The sequence below is a fragment of the Meriones unguiculatus genome, chromosome 16 (assembly GCF_030254825.1).
Source record: "Meriones unguiculatus strain TT.TT164.6M chromosome 16, Bangor_MerUng_6.1, whole genome shotgun sequence".
In the NCBI taxonomy this organism is placed as follows: Eukaryota; Metazoa; Chordata; class Mammalia; order Rodentia; family Muridae; genus Meriones; species Meriones unguiculatus.
The window spans coordinates 24,301,524-24,324,749 of record NC_083363.1 but is presented as its reverse complement, the minus strand read 5'-3'; the positions used below and the strand labels follow the sequence as shown (position 1 = coordinate 24,324,749).

Here is a 23,226-nt window from a genome sequence, read left to right as displayed (position 1 = left end):
CTAGGGGGCGCTCTGAACCAGGTGTGCCTGAATTACACTGTAGGCTTTCAGCATAGGCAGGGATTGGGAGTTTTCAGACAAATAGCTGCTGTGAATCACCCGTGATCCTGCAACTCACCTGGATGAATTCATTCAGTCACCAAGTCTGATCTGTCAAAATATTTCTTTGGTGTATACCTTCCTTATTTAAGAGGAAATAGATTTCTCTGTCTCTGTCTTTTGCCTCTCTTTCTGTTTCTCTGTCTTTCTCTGTCCCTGTTTGTCTGTCTCTGATCTCATGTAGTCCCGCTAGCTTCTAACTCACTCTGTAGCCGAGACTGGTCTTCAACCCTGGATCGTCCTGCCCCCACATCCTCACTGCTAGTATTGCTAGTATTGTACCACTCTGACTGTGGCTGGTTTTGTTTGTTTGTTTCTGCTTTTGAGATAGGGTCTTACTGTAGCACAGGCTGTCCCAGAAACCCACAGTTCGACCTCAGATTCCCCAGCACTGGGATCTTGGGTGTGAGCCACCCAGATCAGCTGATCAAATGTTTTTGTTCTTAATGTTTCCTCAGGAAAATCATGAGACAGGTTTGGTGGTAGAGTACAAGGCTCTGGGTTTGATGGAGGGGTGTGTGGCACAACTTGGCTTTCCAACACCCAGGGTGAACTTGGAGTCACCCTTCCCCAGTGGAGCCTCCGTGTGAGCATTCGGCCCTGACTCACAGCTTCTCCACAGCCTCGCGGAGGACCCTCTGTGCACCAGAAGCCGCGGTGCAACTGCTTTGTGTTAAACCGTTACATGTGCTGTCTGTCCCCTTGCCCTCACAAACAACCGTGTGAACTTCGCCCTCTAGGCAGCCACCTTCCTTCATTGTTCCAACCGCACTCAGAGTCCTTTCCAAGGACAGCCCCAAGGACCAATGTCTTCTGGGCAGGCTCTCAGGGCGCAGGGTACTCTCTCCAACATGACCAGCTCTAATCGTGTCACCGTTTGCCCTGTGACCAAAAGTGCATCCTATGAAAATGGACTGTGAACTGCCAGGACCCAGCACATCAACTGGCGTGTGCAGCTACCCACTCTCTCTCTTTCCCTTTTAAAGTTACACTTATTTATTTATTTGAAAGGAAGTGTGCATGCCATGGTAAATATATGGAGTTCAAAGGACAGCTTTTTTGATGCAATTCTTTTTCCACCTGGTGGGTTCAAGGATCAAATTCAGACTTGGTAGCAAGAACCTTTAACCAGTGAGCCTTTCGTCTACCCTGATAATCTTTTTTGGTTTTGTTTTGAGGTAAGGTCTCATTGTGTCTCCTTGGCTGGCTTGGAACTCCCTGTGTAGACCAGGCTGGCCTCCACTGATAGAAACCCACCTGCCTCTGCCTCCAGAGTGCTAGGATTAAAGGTTCATGCCACCATGCCTGTTTAATGTCTGCTTCTGAGTGGATACATATCTGTCACACAGGGCATTCTGGGTGAGAAGTAGGGCAGTGACTGACTAAGGGGTTCAGTGGGTAGAGGCTAGGAGGTCTGAGGAGAGGCTGGACCACGAATCCTCAAATCTGCTTTTTTACTGTGGCACGTGTGAACAAGTCAGATGTGCTTTGGTAGAGCAGGGGCCCTGAGCTGCCTCCAGGCTTGTCAGGAGTGTGCTTCTATCTGAAGGTCCAGGCTCCTGCCTCTCACACAGGAGCATCCTGCATTCAGATCCGAAGGCAATACACTTGGCAATCCTCTCATTATTGCATCTTCAAGGTCAGAGGCTGGAAAACTCAGAGGTAAGGAGAGGGTTAGGGAAGGAGGGGAGAGTTCAGCGTGGCTTCTAGGCCCCAGGACTGTAAGAAAATGACTTCTTTTAATAAAGGCCCATGAGTCAGACAAGGGGCCCTATACCTGTAGTCCTAGCTGCTGGAAATGCTGAGGCTGGAGGCTGACTTTAGCCTAAAAGTTCCAGTCAGCCTAGGCAAGAGGGAGAACCCATGGGAAAAGGGAGGAAAAAAGCCTAGGAATTGTCAGAGCACCATAGAGTCAATACATGGGTTGTGTGGACTGGCCCATGTCTCTTCAAAATTATTCTTGTGTGTGTGTGTGGTTGTGTGTGTGTGTGCACTTGTGTACACACGTGGCAGCTACCTCCCTACCTCCTCTTTCTAGAGATAAGGTCTTTTCATTGTCCTGGAGCTCACTGATTCACTGAAGCTGCCAGTGATCTTCCCGCCTCTGCCGCCCAGGTCTGGGTTTGATTTGAGGCATGAGCCCTGAATTCTAGGCATAACTGGATCCTTGAGATTCTTATGCTGAAGCCTAGCCCTGGATCTTTGGAGAAGTGTATAGGGATGTGATCATAGCCAAATGTACTCCTTGGGAAGGACTCCCATTGAGGTTGTTGTCTGGAGGCATGAAGATGCCCGACTTCTCTCCTCCAGATGAGGAGCACAGCCAGAAGGCAGCTGGCTGCAGCCAGGAAGAGGGCCTTCGTCACCTTGCATTTGACCATGGTGTCATAGGCCCCACAACTGTGAGAAAATGACTTCTGCTGTCTAGCCCACAGCCTGTGGCTTTTGTTATGACAGCCAAGAAAACTAAGACAGGAATGTCCAAAAGCTCTATTTTACCAACATTTTTGTGTGCTTGTTTCTTGAGACAAACTCATGCTGTACTCCAGACTGTTCTGGAGCTTACTAGATAGCCCAAAACAAATATCCTTGAGCTCAAAAACAAATATCCTTCCTCAGCCTTCAGAGTGCTGGAATTATAAGCGTGAGCCACCATGTCCATGCTGGGAATTGAACCCTGATCCTTTAAGAAGACAGTCAGTGCTCTTAACCTCTGAGCTATCTCTCCAGCCCTTCTTAGTGGCCAGTTTCCACTTGCTAGATTTTTTGCCTCAAAAATAGAACAAAGTTCAGGTGCAGACCTCTGTCAGACGACACTCACTTACAAAATTCAATAAGTGTTTCTTTCCTCATATTTTGGGGGGGATTTTTTGAGACAAGATTTCTCTGTGTAGCCTTGGTTGTCCTGGACTCACTTTGTAGACAGGCTGCCCTTGAACTCACAGAGATCCACCTGCCTCTACCTCCCTGAGTCCTGGGATTAAAAGTGTGCACTGCCATGCCTGGCTTTCCTCATATTTCTTTGTTTATATTCATACTTTTTTTTTTTTTTAAGACAGTTTCTCTGCGTAGCCATAGCTGTCCTGGAACTATCTCTGTAGAACAGGCTGGCCTTGAACTCAGAGATCTGACTGCCTCTGCTAGGATTACAGTTATGCGCCAGTAATAACTGTTCCACAGCTGTAACTTGTTTTTTAAGTTAAAAGTTTCACTGTTAAAAGGTGAGTGTTATTTATTTATTTTGGTTTTTCCAGACAAGGTTTCTCTGGCTGCCTTGGAACCAAGCTGGCCTCAAATTCAGAGATCTACCTGTCTTTGAGTCCAGAATGCTGGGATTAAAGGTGTGCACCATCACCGCCTAGCATTTATTATTTATTTATTCATTATTTATAAGTAGAGAGCAGTTTTTTTTAAACAACCCAACCACCATTTTCCTTCCCTTTCTTCTCCAAGTCCCTCCTTCCACGTCTTCTCCCTGCCCTGTCCCCATCCACTCCTCTTGCATTTCGATTCAGAAAAGATCAAGCCTCCCATGGATATTAACTATATTTAGTTCCAGTAAGACTAGGCTCCTCCTCTCCTGTTAGGCTAGAGAAAGCAACCTAGTAGGAGGAAGGAGTCCTAAAGGCTGGCAATCGAGTCAGAGACAACACCTGCTCCCACTGTTAGGAGTCTCATAAGAAGACCAAGCTACACATATGTGCAGAGGGCCTAGGTCGGTCCCATGTGGGCTCCCTGACTGGTGGTTCAGTCTCTGTGATCCCCTGTGGGCCCAGGTTAGTCGATTCTGTGGGTTTTCTTGTGGTGTCCTTGACTCCTATGGCTCCTACAATCCTTCCCCATTCTGCACTATTCCCAAGCTCTGCCTAATGTTTGGCTTTGGGTCTCTGAATCTGTTTCCATCAGCTGTTGCATGAAGCCTCTCTGATGTATATTGGGCTAGACATCAACCTATGAGTACAACATAATATCATTAGAATCTTTTATTGACCTCTCCCCCCATTTATGTTTGCTTTTATCCTAGGTCTCTGGGATATCCAGCCTCTGGTTCCTGGCCCTTCAGGCAGTGTCAGAGGTGGGCTCCCTCTAATAGCCTGGGTCTCAAGCTGGACTGGCCATTGGTTGGTTGACTGCTACCAATTTCTGTGCCACATTTACCCCAGCACATGCTGTAGGCTAGACAAATTGTAGATCAAAGGTTTTGTGGCTGAGTTGGTGTCCCAACCCCTCCGTTGGAAGTCTAACCTGGTTACAGGAGATGGCTGGTTCAGGCTCCATATGCCCCATTGCTAGGAGTCTTAGCTAGGGTCACGTTCATAGATTCCTGTGAGTTTCCATTGCTCTAGGTTTCTAGCTTGTCCCAGAGATGCCCCTGAGTCCAGCAGGCTCTAAGATCAACAATCAATAAATGGGACCTCATGAAACTGAAAAGCTTCTGTAAGGCAGAGAACACCGTCAAAAGGACAAATGACAGCCTACAGAATGGGAAAGGATCTTTACCAACTCCATATCTGACATCGGGCTAATATTCAAAATATATTAAGAACTCAAGAAATTAAACACCAACAAACCAAATAACCCAGTTAAAAATGAGGTGCAGAGCTAAACAGAGACTTCTCAACAGAGGAATCTCTAACGGCAGAGAAACACTTAAAGAAATGGTCAACGTCCTTAGTCCTCAGGGAAATGCAAATCAAAAAGACCCTGAGATTCCATCTTATACACAGCAGAATGGCTAAGATAAAAAACTCAAGGGACAGCACATGCTAGAGATGTGGAGAAAGGGGAATACTTCTCCATTGCTGGTGGGAGTGTAAACTTGTACAACCACTTTGGAAATCAATCTGGCGCTTTCTCATAAAATTGAGAATAGTGCTACCTCAAGATCCAACTATACCACTCCTGGACATACACCCAAAGGACACTATACCATAAGGCAAAGACACTTGCTCAACTATGTTCATAGCAGATTTATTCATAATAACCAGAAACCGGAAACAACATAGGTGTCCTTCAACTGAAGAGCAGATAGAGAAAATATGTGCATTTACACATTGGACTATTTCTCAGCTCTTAAAAACAACGACATCATGAAATTTGCCAACAAATAGATGGAACTAGAAAGATCATTCCTAGTGAGGCAACCAGGCCCAGAAAGACACACATGGAATGTACTTATTTATATGTGGATATTAGCCGTAAAGTAAAGGATAACCATGCTGTAATCCACAGACCCAGAGAAGTCAAGGGCTCTAGGGCGGGACGCATGACTCCCTCTGAGAAGGGGGGATGAGGGGGAGGGACCGGACAGGATGGGGATGAGAACAGGAGGGATCAGATGGAGAGAACTGAGAGAGGGAAGCAGAAGACACTTCTAAACCCTATCTCTGAGAAGCACAGGGAAGCCCAGGTTTGCAGCACCTGCTGGTGGTTAATGTCCCTACAAGAGGATCTGATTCTTTCAGGCCCTCGGAGCCTGCCTGTGCGATTCAGGCTTCCCACTGGGTGGCGCTAATACACCAGAAATTAGGACGGTGGCTTGTTGGGGGTGTTTGGGGGTTGGGGGGGTGGAGGAAAGAGGGGGTGGGTGGGAGTGGGTGGGAAACGATTTTTTTTTTTAACCAGTGAATCATAACTTTTGGGGATCTGTCTGCCTATCTATCTATCTGTCTGTCTATCTATCTATGTATCTATCGGGACAGGGTTTTTCTACATAGTTCTGGCTGTCCTATTTGGAACTAAGGCATGTGCCACCACTCTTGGCTGAATCTTAATTTCTATGGCAAAGTACGAGACCTTTGAGTGGGAGACCAACCGCTTCTGCTCACCCCTGTTGTACCAGGATTGTGAGTGCGCGTGCTCGCGCGCGGGGGTGGGGGGAAGCACCTCTCACTTGGCAGAACTTTTTGGAAGGTGGACAAAAGAAACTGCTCCGTCTGTCTGCAGTGACATCAAACCTGACTGTTGGGGACTCAGCTGGGGGCAGAGACACCGCTAGGGGGAGGAGGACACAGGGAGTCACCGGGTGGGCGTGGCGCGTCCCATCTTGTCCTGTCAAATGTACTTTTTCTTCAGCAGGTGTGAGGTAAGGCTCCTGTGAAGAGAATAGAGTGGGAAAGGAAAAACGTTATTGGCTTCTTCCACACAGGACAGCAAATAGGGTGGCTTAGCAACAGAAGTTTATTGTCCTTGGGTATTGGGGGCTAGAAATAGGAATCATGATGTCAAACATGCCAGGGCAGGATCTGTGCCAGACTCTTGCCTTGGTGTGTAAATGGCATTTTGTCTGTGACCCGTTTGTCTTCCTGTCTATGTAGGTCTATGTGCACACGATTTTCATCTTTTTACAAAGACACAGTCATATTACATTAGAGCCTACCCTAACAGCCATAATTTTAACTTGGTTGGCTCTGTAAAGAAGCTATCTCCAGATGAGATCACAGTCTGATGTGGGGGGTTAGGACCCCAAAATGTTCTTTTCCTTGTCACTCCCTTTATGGTGCTAGGATGAACCCAGGGTGTCGCATAGCCGTGTTAGGCAATTGCTCTACCACTGTGCTTCCTAACATTATTTTGAGACAGGGTCAGGCTAGTCTTGAACTTTTGATTATCATGTCTTAGTCTCGTGAGTAGCTGATTACAAGCCTGTACTATTCATTAAGTCTGGCTTTTTTTTTCTTCTTTAGATGAGGTTTCAATGTGCTGCCCAGGCTTCCTTCTTGATCTGTGTGTACACATGCGTGCATGTGGAGGCCACAGGCTAACATTGGGTGTATTCTTCAATTGTTCTCTTTTTTTTTTTTAACAGCCTGTTCCGTGAACCTTACCAGTTGGTGTCTAGACTGGCTAGTGAGCAAGCTCCAGCAATCCGTCTCTCTCTGTGACTCACCTGTTTATTTTTTTGGGTGAGGGTAGGGTCTCACCGTGTAGCCCTGGGTAGCTTGGAGCTCACAAAGATCCTCCTGCCTCTGCTTTCCAAGTGCTGGGACTAAATTTGAGTGCCACCATGCTGTGCTTAGAAGCGTTCTGTATTTCAGGTCTTATTTTTACTTTGGAATATTTGCACACAGACAGTGAACTATCTTGGGAATCAGACCCAAGTCTACACAGATTTTCCTGAAAACAAACAAACAAACAAACAAACCAGGTCTGTCAACTTCATTGTCATTGCCATTATTATTATTTTGTGTACCTTCATTTTGATTATGACCTCTCACATGTTAGGACGAGGGATTTAATTTTAATTGGGCATGTGAATTAGATGGACCCAAGGGGGCTTTTGATTGCTGGACTTTAATACTTTGAAAGCTGGACTTTAGCAGTCAGCCTCAGGAGGAAGAAGTGGCCAAATAAGGGAATATACCTTGGTGGCTAGTTTTTGGGATGTAATCCTAACTTTTTTTTCTTTTTTTCAGAAAGTCGGAGGTGATGGAAGAAAGAAAGGGCAAGGTCTGCCAGAGCCGTGCTTGCCACACTTGAGCTGGCCCAGGTCCCTTCATCCCTCAGATTCAACAACTCGGAAAATCACGGACTGAAACTGCAGGGCTCTATTGGCTGGTCGGAGGAATGAGACCCGAGCCCTTTGACCATGGGAGATGTGACAACCTGAACTGTCTGGAAGGTTATTAGTAGGCTTGGCTCCCGGAATCCTAAGCCTCGTAGGGCTCCTGTCTGACAGGAGGCGTCTGACATTCCAGAGCACCAGCACAGCAGTGAGCCGGACTTCTTCCTGTCTCAGACAAGGTGAGGAGCCGCAGCGCGAGTTGCTCTCTGATTTCCACTTGTGTGTGCATGTGCTTTTGCTTGCAGATGAACAGCACACTCACACCCACACCACACCATACTCACCCCCCCACACACACAATTTTTTTTTTCTTTTAAGTCAATCCAAGCAGGCCTCTCAGGCACCTGAACAGGACAAACTCACTCAGAAAAAAACCTGCCTGTCCCATGGGCTTCAGAAACAGCACAAGACCTGCCTAAAATGTAGACAGGTGAGTGGTTCTTGGGGCCATTGTGTTCTCTCATGCCCTAAGAGTGTCCTCTGCTCCATTAGATAATGAAGACATCATTAAGCAACATGCCTTGTCTCTTTTTAAAAGAGATCTCAAGGATGAGAAACAGACCGATTTCAAACCAAGAGTCCAGGACCAGCATATCCCTAAAAAATGAGATTATTGCTTAGTCTGGTAGGCAGGGCCTAGTGAATCTGGTCAGTTTCAGGGACTTCCTGAAGCTATTTTGAGTTGCTTATGACTTAAGCAGCTTCCTGCAGAATGGAGTGTTTTGGGAAACGATTACACAACGGGAGGCCTGTGAGATGGCTACATTTTAGAAGCTGTGGTCATGATGGCTAGTTTGGGTACTGTGAATAGAAATTATTGAAAAGAATTGCATCTTCGCTAGTCTGATTTATTGATTAGAACTTTAGTGATGCGAAGAGGTTGGAATGTTGCAGGTTTGGAGCCAGATTATTTCCAGGCATCCTATGACTTTCAGCAACTACTGATTGCTGTGCTCTCTTCCTGGCTTACCATCTTTGTAGCCATTTTCAGTAAGTCATTTAGAATGCGTGAACAGACCCCTAGTTTCCAATCAATCAAAGGGCTAAGAATGCCCTCAGACTAGCACCTGAGGCCTATCACTGAGATCTTTTCCCTCCTTTGCTGTAGTCTGTTTACCTGGGATCTTTATTAATATACTTGAAAAGTGCCTTGTTTTATGTCTTTCTCTGTTCTTCATCAAGAGGCAGGATAGCTCAACATTCCCTTGCAGAGGACCAAGGTACAGGTCCCAGGTGGCTCATAGCTGTCCGTAACTCCAATTCCAGGGAATTTGGCCCCTCTTCTGGCCTCTGAGGACACCAGACATACAAGTGGTGCACAGATACACATTCAGGCAAACACGCATAAAACAAATTAAAAAAAAAAAAAAGCTAAGCAACACACAACTTCATTCAAACTGCTACCATGTTGGAACATGACATTTGGATTAACCTATATCTATGTTGTAGGGCTAGGGTCACTCCTATTCGGCTCCAGGATAAACCATCTCTGATTCCCCTTTGAGGTGAGAGTTGTGTTTTTCCATCGCAGAAGCGCTGTACTCAACAGTCTCTTCATCAGTCACAATGACCCCGTGTGCAGATATTTATGGACTATAATTCCATGTGTACTGAGCTTTGGAGAGATGAAGTTACAGTGCAGCCTCAACTGGCGTTCCTTCATGTTTGCCATAATTCCTTGATCTGCCGAACTCAGCCTCATCCGGAGAAAACCCAGCCAGGAGGAGCATCCTAAAGATGAAGGTGCTGGCGCCCACTCGTAGCGCTCCGGGTCGAGTAGACTCTACACAAAGCGGTTCCTCCCTGGGGTTCCCGAGCGCGCAGGAGGAGCTGCACGCTGATTGGTGCGCAAGGCCGAAGCTCCGGGCTTGCCCCGCCCTGACCCTCATCCTGGCATTGCTATTGGCCGAGCGGCCGTGCGCGCTGAGCTCGCTGTCCCTTTGGCTCCGCCCCTAAGCTCCGCCCCTTGGGTTCCGAACTTGCACCGGGTGCCGGCGGCCGCCGAGGGAGCTTGACTGCTGGGCGCCAGGCTCTAGGACGCATTGTCGCGGTAAGTGCTACTTCAGGCGGCCCACAGAATTCGCGAAGTGCAGAATAACGGAGGCCAGAGGCCGAGCGTGGCAGAGCCTGCGGAAGAGGGCAAAATAAGGTCCCAGGCTTGGTCGCGTCTCTTCCCCTCCCCCCGGTACACCTGGCAGCACTGAGCCCTGGCTTGGGCGGTGCCCGGGGGTCGTGGACAAGCCGGCCCGAGAGATAGCTCGGGGGAGTGGGAGGCTCGTGGTTAGAGCTCCGGGACAGCCCGGCTTCCGTTTCCCCGGGGAGTTGCCGGTGCCTACCGGGAAAGGCAGCTGCGCATGTCGCTCCGGGAGTGTGCCTCTCCACCCCCGTTAACGTGGGACGCCCCGGCCTCAGCGAATACCAGCCTCCCCTTCCAACTGCTTGCTTTATTTGCCCCAGTCCCTGCCTGTCAGGCCAGCTCGGGGCTGGACACGAGAAACCACAGGCTACGGGTATGGGGTCCGGGGGATCCTGTCCTTAGCCAGCTCCAACAGCTATGTGCAGGTCCAGTCTAAGGATGCTCTCGCCGGACTCTCCAAACCCCAAAGCTCAGAACCAGGCGCCGACGCGTCCCACTCTCACCCCAGCGGGCTCTCTCCCCGGGGTGGGAAAGTGGGTCAGCTCTGTCCTGGCCTCGAGTTGGCCTTTGGGACTGCTGGAGTGCGAAGTAGCGCTGTTGCCCCTGGTCTCGCCGCAAGTCTCTTGGCCTTGGCAGGGTCCCGAAGCCCTACTGGAGCCGGCGGCAGGCCAGCTCTTGCACATGGCTCCGGAGGCTCCTGTTGCCCCGCAGAGCGCCTGCCAGGCTCTAAAGTTCCCAGTTGACCACAACAGTAACTAAATATAGGACCAGCTGGTGCGGCCGGAGTGTCGCAGTGGCTCCTTTGCATAGATCTCAGGGCTGCAGATAACATGGTAGAGTTCTGCCCCTTAAGGGCTGGGTCAGAACCGTGGTCAAGGTTTAAGTACCCCAGGCCCCAGTTTGCAATCTAGACGGGACCAGTTTCTGATCTGGCACGGAATTGCACAGTGCTTACAATCATAGCGTTCTCAAAGCAGAATGGCACACCTGCCTTCAATTTATTATATGCAGACTTCCGGTCTACTCTTGTTTGATCACCTATTGATTGGTCATGCTTTAATGTGGGAAGCCCTCAAGGCTTGCAAAGCCTTTCCTCAGAAGTGGTTTATCATCAGTTGGTTTTCATAATAGCTCCATTGAGGAAGGTGATGGCTGTCCCACAACATGGAGAACTTTCCAGAATTATTCTTGGATTAGGTGTGCCCCTCAGAGGACAGCCTACCAGGAAGGCCTCCAGAGGTCTGGGATGACTGCAGGCCTTCTCTGTGGCTTATCTTTGTCTACCTGTTGCTGGCACCTATGGTTCCTCCCTTTGGGGTCATGCCACAGGCCTCCATTCACCCCCACCCTGAGGCTGTACTGGCATATAACTGCCTCATTCTGTTTCCCAGTGGGAAGCTTATTCCATCAGGTATGCCTAACCCAGGGCCCAGGGGAGAGCTATGAATGCAGTTTAAATATACATGTAGGTGCCATGTTGCAGTGTCAAAAGGTAGGGACGCCTGTACCCTGACTCTGCCTCTTTATTGTGTAATGTGGATTTTATAGCTGGTGACCAAAAGATTTCAAATTTAAACATGTCCTGAGGCTGTGTTAGAAACTTGGGGGGAAGGGAGTGAGTACTTAGGAAGGACTTATTTTGTCTGTCTAAGCACCTTGGGTTTGGAGTGATTTCTTTGGGAATTTCTTCTTCCTCCTTTTTTCCTCAGGTTTTTCTTTCTCTCTCTCCTTTCTCTCCTTTCTTTCTTTATATTTTTGAGACAGGGTCTTGCTCTGTTGCCCAGGCTGACCTTGGACTCAAGATCTTCATGCTTCAGCTTTCCTTGTGCTGCAATTATAGAAACGTGCCACTATGTCCAGTTTCCTTGAACCTTTCTGAGTCTCCCCCACCCAGAGTCTGGGATGAGTGGCACTAGTTGTACTGAAGTAGCTCTTGCCCACGTGGGTGGATGGCTCCTGTTTCTCCCTGACTCTTTGCTACCATCCTTATATGAAAGGTTGACCAGATTTCTGCCTCTGGGAGCCTAGAACCTAGACATGTGGGGCTGGCCTGGGGCCTGTGGTTTGTTCTGGTTCCAGAGGGATGCCTTGACTATTCAGATAGTGCTGATTGCATGCTTATTATGAATGGACTCAAATTGTTTATGTAGATGTGGGGGCAGCCCACAGCCCTGTCTTTTGTTTGACTTGGACAATTGTCTGTTCCTCTTTTTAAAACATTGAAAAGAAAAAAGAACAGCCATGTGTCCCATACCAACCCTCCCATTCCCTGTCAGTACTGGGATTAAATGCAGGGCCAGGAGAAGGGCCTCAGTAAATGGCCCTTGAACTGACTTCTGTAGTCCTGACAGGTCTTAAACTTATGATTCTCTTGCTTCAGACTGCTGAGTCGCTGGGATTAATCCCAACACTTGGGAGGCAGAGGCAGGTGAATCTTTATGACAGCCTGATCTACAGAGAAAGTCCCAGGACAGCCAGGGCTACATAGAGAAACCCTGTCTTGGAAAAACCAAAGCAAACCAAGCAACCAAACTCAACAACTCAAGTTGGGGGGTGGGGGGGAGGCTCTGTTTCCATTTGGCTAGTTGGCCTACCTTCTTGGCTCCTCAGTTTCCCTGTTTGTGAAGGGATTAATATAAATCAGCTTAGGGCCAGTGAGGTGGCTCAGTGGGTAGAAGCACTTGCTGCCAAACCTGATGAGCTGAGTTTGAGCTGAGAACCTGCAGTGGAGAGAACACACTTTTGAAAATTACCTCTTACCTCCGCATGTGCACCACAGCACACTCTCGCCTGCATTCACACACACACACACACACGCACACGCACACACACACACACACACACACACACACACACACACACACAAAGTAAAATAAATTAAGACAAGGGAGTCACTTCAATTTTGGCAGCACTAATTCAGGCCTAGGGGTTTGAGCTAAAAGGCTTCGTAGTGAAGGTGGGGGGGGTCACACTTGCCGCAGTCCTCCCTTTCTCCGCTGTCACTCATTGGCCTGTGTTGTTCGGGCTGTTTAAGCATGTATGAACCTAGGATCCTATTCGGGTTGGACTCTGCCTTAGCCATGTTGAAAGAGTCGTTTGACGTGCATTCAGATCTGAAACTTGGATGGTGTGTTCCCACCCTCACTTAGCAGAGGTCCCCTGCCAAGCTTCTATATTGCTGAGAATACGAAGAAGCATAGAGTCGATGTGCTCACAGAACAGTGGGGGAGGGGAGGGAGAAGGGCGGGGGAGGGAGCAGTGGGGATAGAGAGATGTCTGTTTTCTTGTGGGTTTTTTGAGACAGGGTCTGTTTATTATGTAGCTCTGGTTGTCCTGGAACCCACCATGTGGACCAGAGCAGGCAGGCCCCAAACTCCCCAGGGCTGGAAATAGGTATATGCTACCATGCCTGGCCAGAGAGAGAGACATTTTGAAGCTCACAGACAACCCAAGTGACTTGTGCTTAGTCATTAAGTACCATTGAATCTCAGAGGGAGGAGGGACACTTCTGGGAGTGGAGTGATGGGAGGGGTGCTCATTCCTCAAAGAAGAGTTTCTGCTGAGGTGTTTGCTCAGAGTCCCGTGGGTCGCACACAGAAGACTCAGCACTGGCGTCACACCTGCACAGGTCCTCCTGTGCCCTCTCAGCTGCCTTCTGTTGGGTGTTTATGAGTCCTGGGCTCAGAGTGAGGCAGGCTCCCGGGTTTTGCACAGTCACGGGCGCTCGTCAAGAGAGGTGTTTCTGGGCTCAGTGTGGATGAGATCTCCTCCCACACTTCCCAGCGTGTTCAGTGGAAGAGCTGGATTTTTGACCCTTTCCACTGGGTGTGTTCTGGCTTTCCTGTGTCAGCTCTTGGTGGGCTACTCATCCTAGCACCATTGATTGACCTCCTGGGCTTGAACTTACCTGCCCTGTTTGGCCAGCTCTGAACACTGTTGCCACGTCTTTCTGTCCTCCCCACTCCTCTGCTTCTGGGCCCTGACTAGGGTGGTTTGCTCGAGCTCCATTAGTGGCTGCTGAATTCAGGCCTGGGGACAGGGCCAGGAGTGATGAAGAAGAGGGCTTTTGATGTTGACTTTGAATTTCTTCCTTGGCATAGTACTGCTAGTGGTGATGGAGGTGATTTCTGTGAAGAGGTGATCACTGAGTGTGGAGCTACGCGGATCTGATTATGGCTCACTTGCCTGGAGCTTATACCGGGTACCTAGCCACTGTTTGTGCCTTGGTTTCTTTCTCTGTAATAACAAGGTCTTGGAAATACTTTTATGTCTTTTTCCATTTCCTTATTTAACTACTTATTTAGCTGAGGTCTCATGTAGCCCAAGCTGGCCTTGACTTTATTATGTAGCCAAGGATAGCTTGAAATTCTAATCTCAAACTTCCCAGTACTGGAGTAACAGGCACGACCTACCATATCTAGTTTATTTGGTGCTGGTAATTGGACCCAGGCCCTCTGGAAGAGCATCCTGTGTTCCTAAGTGCTGAGCCATTTCCACAGCCCTCACACTTCCTTAAGCATCTTCTCCCCAGTGATCCAGTTTCCTCTTTGCTTGCAGATAAACTCCCGCAGCAAGCTGAAAATGAGGCCTGAGGGCCAACACAGTCACCTTGCCTCCATCTGGCATGCAGGGCCTTCCTAGAGACCATGCACCTGCAGACTCCAAGGTCCCTTTGCTTTGGCACCACACTTCCCGCTTTGTAGTGGGAACCTGGTTGATGGGGAATGGGGGTGGTGAGCAAGGCAGCTGGCCTAGTTGTGTGGATTGAGCCCTGGCCAGGAGGCCGCAGAACAGGCAGGTGGCTTTCCCCAGCAGTTAGCTGGACACGGACTCTTCTCCAACACCCTGCCCCACCCGTTGAGTCACAGGCCATCCGAGTCCTCACACCTGCCTGGCCATTGGTGTGCTGCTCTGTGTGTGGTGAGGTCACACATGTTGATCCTCTCAGGAGGGTGATGATACCCAGCTGCCCTCACCCTCTGATCAGAGCAGCCCCTGCAAAGGGCAAGCTGGATGTAGCCTGGGCTCTGGAGGAGGTGAGTGGCCTGGGAAATTCCTTGTAGCTTCTTAATGGCCTGGGTCCCCAAGGAGGAGGGTCCTGGTCGTGGGCTCTTGGCTGGCAGGTGGGCGCCTCATAGCCCTGTGTCTTCGACAGGCACAGACTCCTTTGTGAGAAGCAGACCGGCCTGGAGGCTGGGAGCAGAACACCCACGTCTGCATGCTGAGGAAGATGGGAGAGGCCGTGGCCAGAGTTGCGAGGAAGGTCAACGAGACAGTGGAAAGCGGCTCCGACACCCTGGGTAAGTGAGGCCTGGCTCTTCTACCCTGTGACTGTCACTTCAAGAGATAAAGGGGCATCAGGGTATGGCCAGGAGAGGACAAGTCTTCACAGAACTCTTACTGTAGTTGTGGTAGATGTGGGTAGGTATGTGTCCCATCTTAGACTTTGTGCATTTTTTGTTTGTTTTGATTTGTGTTTTTGTTCTTCAAGGCAGGGTTTCCCTGTGTAGCTTTGGCTGTCTTGGAACTAGGTGTGTAGACAGGCTGGCCTTGAACTCACAGAGATCTGCCTGCCTCTCCCAAGTGTTGGGATTAAAGCTGGTGTGTGCCACCATTGCCTGGCCTAGATTTTGTTCTTATTCTAGGTACTGCCCAAAGAAATTGGGAGACTGCTGAGCTGTGGATCCTGTCTGCTTGGACTTCAGTGGTGTGTGTGTTCCCTTGAACTGCCTCAAAACATCAAGCTTGAGGCATGCTTGAGTCTCCCCACACCGGGCACCCCTTGAGTGGCTAGCCTGTGTGGGCTTTTGGGCTCACCCAGCTGGAAGGCGCCGTCATGTTCCACTGTTGTGACATGCATTTTTAAAAATTTGAATTGATCATAGCATTTTAGCCTTTTACTTACCCTGAGACTCCAAGCATTTAAGCAAGCCATCCATCTAGTCAAGTTCTGCAATGTGAATGACAGGAGGAGCTAGAGAGACCAAACAGTTTTCTCTGTGTATGTGTGAGTTTGTGTGTGCCTGTGTGAACATGAATGATTCATGTCTGTGTAGTACATGAGTACTGTATACATGTTCTGTATACATGTGTTCTGTATACATGTGAGTGTGTATGTGTATGAATTCATAAGAGTATCGGTGCCATCAACGAGACACAGGGCACGTTGGAAACCCAGAGGCTAGCGCACAGCCCTGCCTTGGGAGTGGCAGTGCATATGGCTGAGGTGGGCTGTGGAGAGGAATTTTCCAGGCATGCAGGGGGTTTGTGTGCACATATCTGTGTCTGCATGAGTCCGTGTAACAAGGTAGCATTTTTGGTGGTGATTAATTGTTGGAGCAGAGACCGAGCCGTGAGCTCCCTATCAGGTGTGTCTGGAATGCATGCTCTGTGTCAGAGGGTGACAGTCCAGGGACTAGAGAGAAGTCAGCCTTCAGATACACTTGGTCACTGCCTCTTCCAGGAAGCCCTCAGTTTTACCCCATCCACCCTTCCTCCTTCTGTTCTTCCTTTGTAGCCACCCATTTGGCAGGAACGCTGTAATCTTTTCTCACTGAGTATCTCTGGCTGGAGTGGAATGCTATGCTATGAGGACCAGAGTGTCTTCAAACACAGTGGTGTTCCTGTCTCTGCCTCCTGAGTGCATGTGTGTCTGTACCACACGTAGGTGACCGTGTGGTCTTCTTTGCCTCTCCCTGAAACTCGTATGGCATTAGGCAGTGTGCTGGTCCGGGAAGAGTTTGCTGAGCTGAGCCAAAGGATGAGAGGATGTCAGGAAGTGGAAATGTTCCTGCTGTTTTTGGAGGGAGCCTTAGGGACTGTGGCCTGTGGCCCTCTGTAGTCTTATCCCAGTTTACAAGGCTTTGGGCGGTTGGGTCCTGATGGGAATCTGCGCTCTGCCACCTACTAGCTTGGCATCTTAGCAAGTCACCTACCCTGTTTAGCTTTGATTTCTTCATCTAAAAAGTGGGCATGGTAATTGTGTCCTTCTTGCAGGGTTGTTAAGGACAATTATATCTGTAACCTGCTTGACATGCAGGAGGCTCAATAATCGGCAGCTATTATTTGTAATTTTTTGCTCATTCGCAGAGATAGAGGTGGAGGCTAAGTCCTCATTGGCACAAACGAGACTCATGGGCGCCAATCATCCAGGGCACATGTGGCCCACTTCACATTCTCTCTGAGAGAGTCCACTTCAGTATCAGTGGGCATGTCTCTGTAAGGTAGCAGTGGTAGAGGGACCCAGGCAGCTTCTTCTCATCCAGAATTGGACCCTGTGAGCTGTAGTGACAGTGCTTAGGAGGGAGAGCCAGAAAGGGAGAACTGAACTCTGACCCCAGAAGCTTTTAGATGGATGCGGCAGCTGTGAGGGGGCAGGAGGAAGGGACCGGATGAAGCTGAGTTGGGAGAGACCCCTTCTGATTTGGAGTTGTCACTCCAACCTTTATGTTGTCAAATCTGGAACTCCAAAGATCAGCAGTGGCTAAGATTTGTGTCCCAGTGGTCAGGTGCAGATGTCAGGGAGCAAGCGGGAGTAGGGACTGGGTGATGTGTGGGGGTTGGTGACAGTAGAACACAGCGTGCCAACTTCTCCATCAGCTTGGGTCCATACCCACTGAGGAGCCCAGCCAAGGCAGCCACCCTGCTGGACCACTGCAGTGCCTGGAAATAGAGCCCCTGCTGTGGGCACCAGAGCTGAGTCCCTCACTGTACCACACAGCCTTGGAATAGGGTGGTAGCTGATGATTGCCAGGATTCTGAGTGTGGCAGAACTTCAGTCAGTGTGGGAGAGGCCATGGAGATCCTCCTAAAGCTGGAGATCTCCCCATGGTGGGGATTGGGCCTTTTAAGTCAGGGTTTATCCCTTAAGTAACCATAGAAGCAAAATGTGAGACCTGGTCACTGTGTCATCCACATAAGCCTGACTTTTGGAAGGTGACCTGACCAGGCTCAAAACTGAAGGACCTGGACTTTAAGAATTCTTCCCATAGCTGGGTGTGGAGGCACATACCTGTAATCCATAGCACTCAGGGAGGCAGAGGCAGGTGAATCTCTTTGAGTTCAAGGCCAGCCTGGTCTACAAAGTGAGTCCAGGATAGCCAAGACTATGCAGAGAAACCTTATCTCAAAAACAAAAAACAAAACAAAAGAACAAGAAGCCTGTACATACTGAGCATCTACTATCTGTGTGTCACCTGTCTGAAAAACAAAAAAACAAAAAACAAAAACAAAAAACAAACCAAGTCCTGGTTAGATGGCTCAGTCTGAAAAGATGTTCGCCACCAAGCCTCAAGGATCCACACTTAGTCCTCAGAACCCACATGGTAGAAGGAGAGACCCAACTCCTACAGGTTGTCCTCGAACCTCTGTGTGGGTCCTGTGACACTTGGGTGTGCACACACACACACACGTACATACACAGACACATACACATATACACATACACACACAAGCCTATGATTTCAGAATATTTGAGGAATTTTCTTTCAGGGTAGAGGCAAAGAAAAATAAGACAGATTTTTTAAAAAGTAGCTTTCCTCCTAGCACACCCTTTTGCTGAAGGTAACACACTTCAAAACCCTGAGTTCTGCAGGGGTGTGGCCTCAGCTTGGTCACTAGACAGGCTCTGAGCCTGTCCTTCCACACCAGGGTGCTGAAGTAGCAGTTCCCACCATTCTGTCTCCAGTTTCACCAGGCACCCTCGAGAGCACTTTGCTAATCCTGACTCATTTAATTGTAAGAAATGATGTTAAAATCCTGTTGTAAAAACAGTGAAACAGACAGGAGTATTTTTAAAGTGTTGTTTCTAAGCATTCTGGTGCATGAAGATATCCATCCCACCCTTTGTAAGATTGCTTTTTTTTTTCTTTTTTTCAAATTTTGTGACAGTGTCACTGTGTAGCCTTATTTTTTACATTGAGCATGCCGACTCCAAACTCATTATATAGCTGTAGCTAGCTTTGGCCTCACTGTATAGCCCAAGCTGGCCTTGAACTTTGGTGACCTTCCTACCTCAGCCTCCCAAGTGCTGGGAATACAAGCATATGTCATATCAGGTTGTGGGAGTTTTTATAGACCTGGAGCTAGGCAGAGTGTACGGGTGACTGCTGGTGACCCAGATGAGCAGAGGTGAAATGACAGCTCATCCAGCCCTTCAGGGTTAAGAGCCTGACGTGGCAGACACCCCAGCCCCCCTGTGGGGGTGCAGGAAATGGTGAGGGCTGAGAGCTGAGCAGTTGGAGGCTACCCTACCCTAGACTGTCTTCCCTCACATCTCAGACACACCACCGTGAGCCTGCCTTACTTGTGTGTGCACACAAATGCGGATTTCTTCAAAAGCCAGCAAAGACCCTCCAGAGCTGGAGTTAAAGACAATTGTCCTCTGAAAGAGCAGCAGGTACTCTGAGGCGCCAAGCCATCCTTGCAGCCCCTATCCCTAGCACTTTAATTTTTGTTTTGTGACAGTCTCATCGGGTTGTCTAGCCTGGTCCTGAACTTGCAACCACCCCTTCCGCTTCAGCCTCCCGCATGGCTGGGATTCCAAGCAGGCAAACCCACACGCCTAGCTGAGCTTGGCTGCCTTCCTCAGCAGCCTGCTGACATGCATCCTAGATCGTGAGAATCCGTACCCGGTTTCTTTCTCCCCTGTGTAGGGTTACGTGGTGTGGCTGTATCTCCATGTGGGCTGGGCTGGAGAACATCGGATGACTTCTAGGTTTCCCACATCACTAATGAGCCCATCCTACTGTCATGTGCGAGTTAGTGCTGGGCTGCAAGTGTTAAGTGTGGTTTGATGATGGAATGGCCCTTCTCATGCCCAGAGCTTTTCTCCAACACTTAGTACAGTTTTCAGTTTCGGGGTGAGACTGCATCTCTTGTTATTGTTTATTTACAGTTCTTTTTTGATGACAGATGATGTTGAAATCTTTTTATGTGCCTCTTCACCACCTGTCTATCTTTGATAAAATCTAGTGTTCTAAACTTTCACTGTTACCCATTTTAAATAAATGAGTTTTCTCATTAAATTTTGAAAATGCATTTATGTGTGTGTGTATACAGATATATTTGTGTTTTTTTCCCCCTTAGAGATAGTGTCTCCCTATGTAGCCCTGGCTATTCTGGAACTCAAAGAGATGTGTTTGCTCCTGCCTATGAGAGCTAGAACTAAAGGCCTGCGCCACCCTGCCCAGATCTATAAATATATATTCTTTTAAAGTCACATTTATTCTTTATTTATTTGTTGGGTGGTGCACACACTTGTCATGGTGTTCGTGTAGAGGTCAGAGAACAACTTTCAGGGTCAGTTCTCTCCATCCCCCAGGGATCCTGGGTTAGAATTCAGCTTGTCAGGCTTGGTGGTACATGCCTTTATCTGCTGAGCTCTCTTGCCGATGCCCAGTCTTTTATGTATTCTGGATCCAAGTTCTGTTCCACTTTTTAATTTTTTTTTTTTTTTTAAGTTTGAGATGGGTCTGGCTAAGTAGTCCAGGCTGGATTCCAACCCCTCCTGCTTTAGGCTCCTATTTGCTGGGGTCCTGTGTGTTCTCTCTCATACCTAGCCAGATGCTGTTTGCTGACTCAGTTTCTAGGCTCTGCCTTTAAGCCTTCTAATGGTGTCTTTTGAGAAACAGATGTTTTTAATTTTGATGAGGTTTAGCCTCTCATTTATTTTTGATTCTAGACAACACTCTTGGTGGTGCTTATAAGATAGTGTGCCATACCCAAGCCTGCGCATTCTCTTCTTGGAACTTTCTGGGAGCTGGGCAAGTATGGGCTCATGAGCCCCCTGTCTGTGAACGTGCTAGGTTCTCATGACTGTGAATATGCAAGGTTCTCATGAGTAGGATGCTTTATGAGTCCCTTCTACCTTGACTTGCTAAGGTCTAGGCAGGTTGGCTTCCTGGTGGGTCTCCGGATATGTATGGGCAGTCAAAGTGAGAAAGTGGACGTGAGTTGGGAGAGGCCATACCCTAGCATGGGAGCTGTGAAGTAAGTAGATCAAGGCTGTGGAGAGAAGGGATACTGGCTGTCTCTTTCCTTTTCCAAGGCCCAGCTTCTTAGTCATGATCAGCTACACTTACCAGCAGATGGCGCCCTGTCACCAGCTGGCCTGGCTGTTGCTGCGTGTCAGTCCCACTCCCAGTGAGGAGTCATCTTCCCAGCCAGCTCACTTCCTGTATGTGTACTTGTCTGACCTCTGTAGGGATCACATGATCTGGAAATGCCTTGCTTGCTTCATCCTCCCTCCCTCCCTCCCTCCCTCCCTCCCTCCCTCCCTCCCTCCCTCCCTTCCTTCCTTCCTTCCTTCCTTCCCTCCCTTCTTCCCTCCTTTCCTTCCTCTCTCTGTTTTGTTTTGAGATAGGGTACCTGTCTATCTCAAGGAACTGTAGACCAACAAACACTAAGGCCAGAACTACCACCCAGCCAGGACAGAGAAACCATTCCTGCTGTGCTCTCCTTATCCTCATGTGTGCTGAGAGGGAGAGGGGAAGGGCAGTTGGGGAGCGGGGCTGCCTGGGTTTCCACACTAGACACTCCCGGAGCAGCTAGTTCTTCTAAGCACACAGTTGATGCTCAGTATATTTGTTGGGAAAAGAGGCAGCCAGTATGAGTTTCTGATTCAGGAAGACTCAAACTAAGTGCATACTGACATTCAAGAAGGGGTTTCTGCTGGGCTGGGTTCACTCGGAGGCAGAGGTAGGAGAATCTCTGTGGGTTTGAGGCCAGCCTCGTCTACATAGGGAGTTCCTACAGTCCCTGGAGCAACCTGTGAGTTTAGGGGTTGTGTGGTTCACCATCATGTTTCTAGCCTGCTGAGTCCGCAGGGCCTGCCAGGTTTGGTCTTTCTGAAGACATGAGGGATAAGATCAGGCTCCCAAGGCATCGCTCTGACTCCTGTCTCTGCTCACTGAGAAAGCCAAAGCCTTTGTCCTGCTCTCCTGACTCCTGCCTCTGATAGGGACTGTCGGCTGTGCACTGACCATCTGTCTGCTATGGAACCCCATGCTGCTCTTCCCAGGGACCCTGAGTTTCTGTGTAATGAGAGCCTCCTCCTGGCTCTGCCCCCACGTGATGTGATGAGGACGGGTGTGAGAAGCTTTCTATCTCAACTGCCATTTCTAGACAGTCTCTCCATATTGCTGGGTTTGGGAAATCAAGCATGACCCTTCTTCTGGCCCTAGAGAGAGCTCTTCTTCCTCCGGAGCTTAGAAGTCTTGGAAGGAAAGCTCTATATGCTGGAGCAGGTATCCTCAGTTTTACACTGGTCACTTCTGAGCCATTTCTCTGTAGTGCAGCTGCCTTGTGCACGCAGTTTTTAGTACCTTCCCTGATCCCGACCCAGAGATTATAATGCCCTAGTCCGACCAGGCTGCAGTGATAGACACCACAGTGCAGGTGGCCTAAAAGCAGAGAAATACTGGGGAGAGGGCTCAGTGGGCAAAGTGCTTGCTGTGTAAGCATGGACCTGGATCCCCAGAAACCACACAAAGCTGGATGCTGTAGCAGAAGATGGCAGTAGAGGTAGAATGCCTAGGAGCTCGAAGGCCAGCTAGCCAAGGGGGAAGGCGGGGACTGACTGGCAGGGTTTTCTCACCAGGGTGTCTAGAACCAATCTCAGCTCCTTTCCAAGAACAGTGTGCACTCTTAACTGCTGAACTATCTCTCCAGACTCCTGTGCATAGATTTTTTTAAGGTTTCTTGATTATTTATTTATTTGTGTGTGTGTATGTAAATGTATATGCAAGTATGTATTAGAATATATGCACATACAGGCCAAAAGAGGATACTGGGTGTGGGTGTTGGGAATCGAGCTGCAGTCCTCATCACTGTGCAACAAGCACTCTTAACCCGAGCACTCTCTCCAGCTCTGTGTGCATGAATTTTTAACATGTGTATCTTTGTGTTTGTTTCCTCACTGTTCAGAATCTTCCCCACGGTTGCTTGTAGCCAGCTTGTTCTGCACATCACTGTGTTATATGTCACTGCATACATGTGTCTCACACTGTTCACGGATTCAGGGCTGTCCAGCGGTCCTCATATGCATATAATTTTGTAAGGAGAGATCCAGGCTGCAGGCATCCTCTCTAGGTAGTTCAATTTAAAAAAGAAAAAGAAATAAAAGGAGAGGACATGACTGGTGGAGGAAAAAAAAGTTTATTATAAATACATAGGAGGGTATAGGCAGAGGCAGGGGCATCTATTTGGGAGAGTTCAGAGTGGACTTGACCTTGAGCCATGTGGGGAATAGGGAGGAGGGGAAGGGGGAGGAGAGAGAGGACAACAAAGTACAGTAGCCAGGAGACCCAAAAGAAAATAGACGGAAAAGACCAAGTAACCAAAATGGTTGGATTCTATAGGGAGGTGCAGTGTTGGTGGGGGAGGGGGATGGGAGCCCAGCCTTTGGGCTAGAGAAGTTGCCAGCCAG

At 48.9% G+C, this 23,226-nt stretch overlaps 1 protein-coding gene across 5 annotated transcripts in view; it reads left to right on the top strand.

The window, feature by feature from the left end:
• Positions 1-7,514: 7,514 nt before the first annotated feature.
• Lrrc20 (leucine rich repeat containing 20) overlaps positions 7,515-23,226 on the top strand; it is an 88,477-nt gene continuing 72,765 nt past the window's right edge. For 3 of the 5 annotated variants that reach the window (XM_021649412.2, XM_060369485.1, XM_060369486.1), the window contains exons 1-3: positions 7,515-7,842; positions 9,113-9,713; positions 14,956-15,100. In XM_021649412.2, the coding sequence (XP_021505087.1) occupies positions 15,019-15,100 (82 nt within the window). In that variant the 5' untranslated portion in view covers positions 7,515-7,842; positions 9,113-9,713; positions 14,956-15,018. The remainder of the gene's footprint in view (positions 7,843-9,112; positions 9,714-14,955; positions 15,101-23,226) is intronic. The other 2 variants (XM_021649409.2, XM_021649411.2) reach the window with 2 other exon arrangements.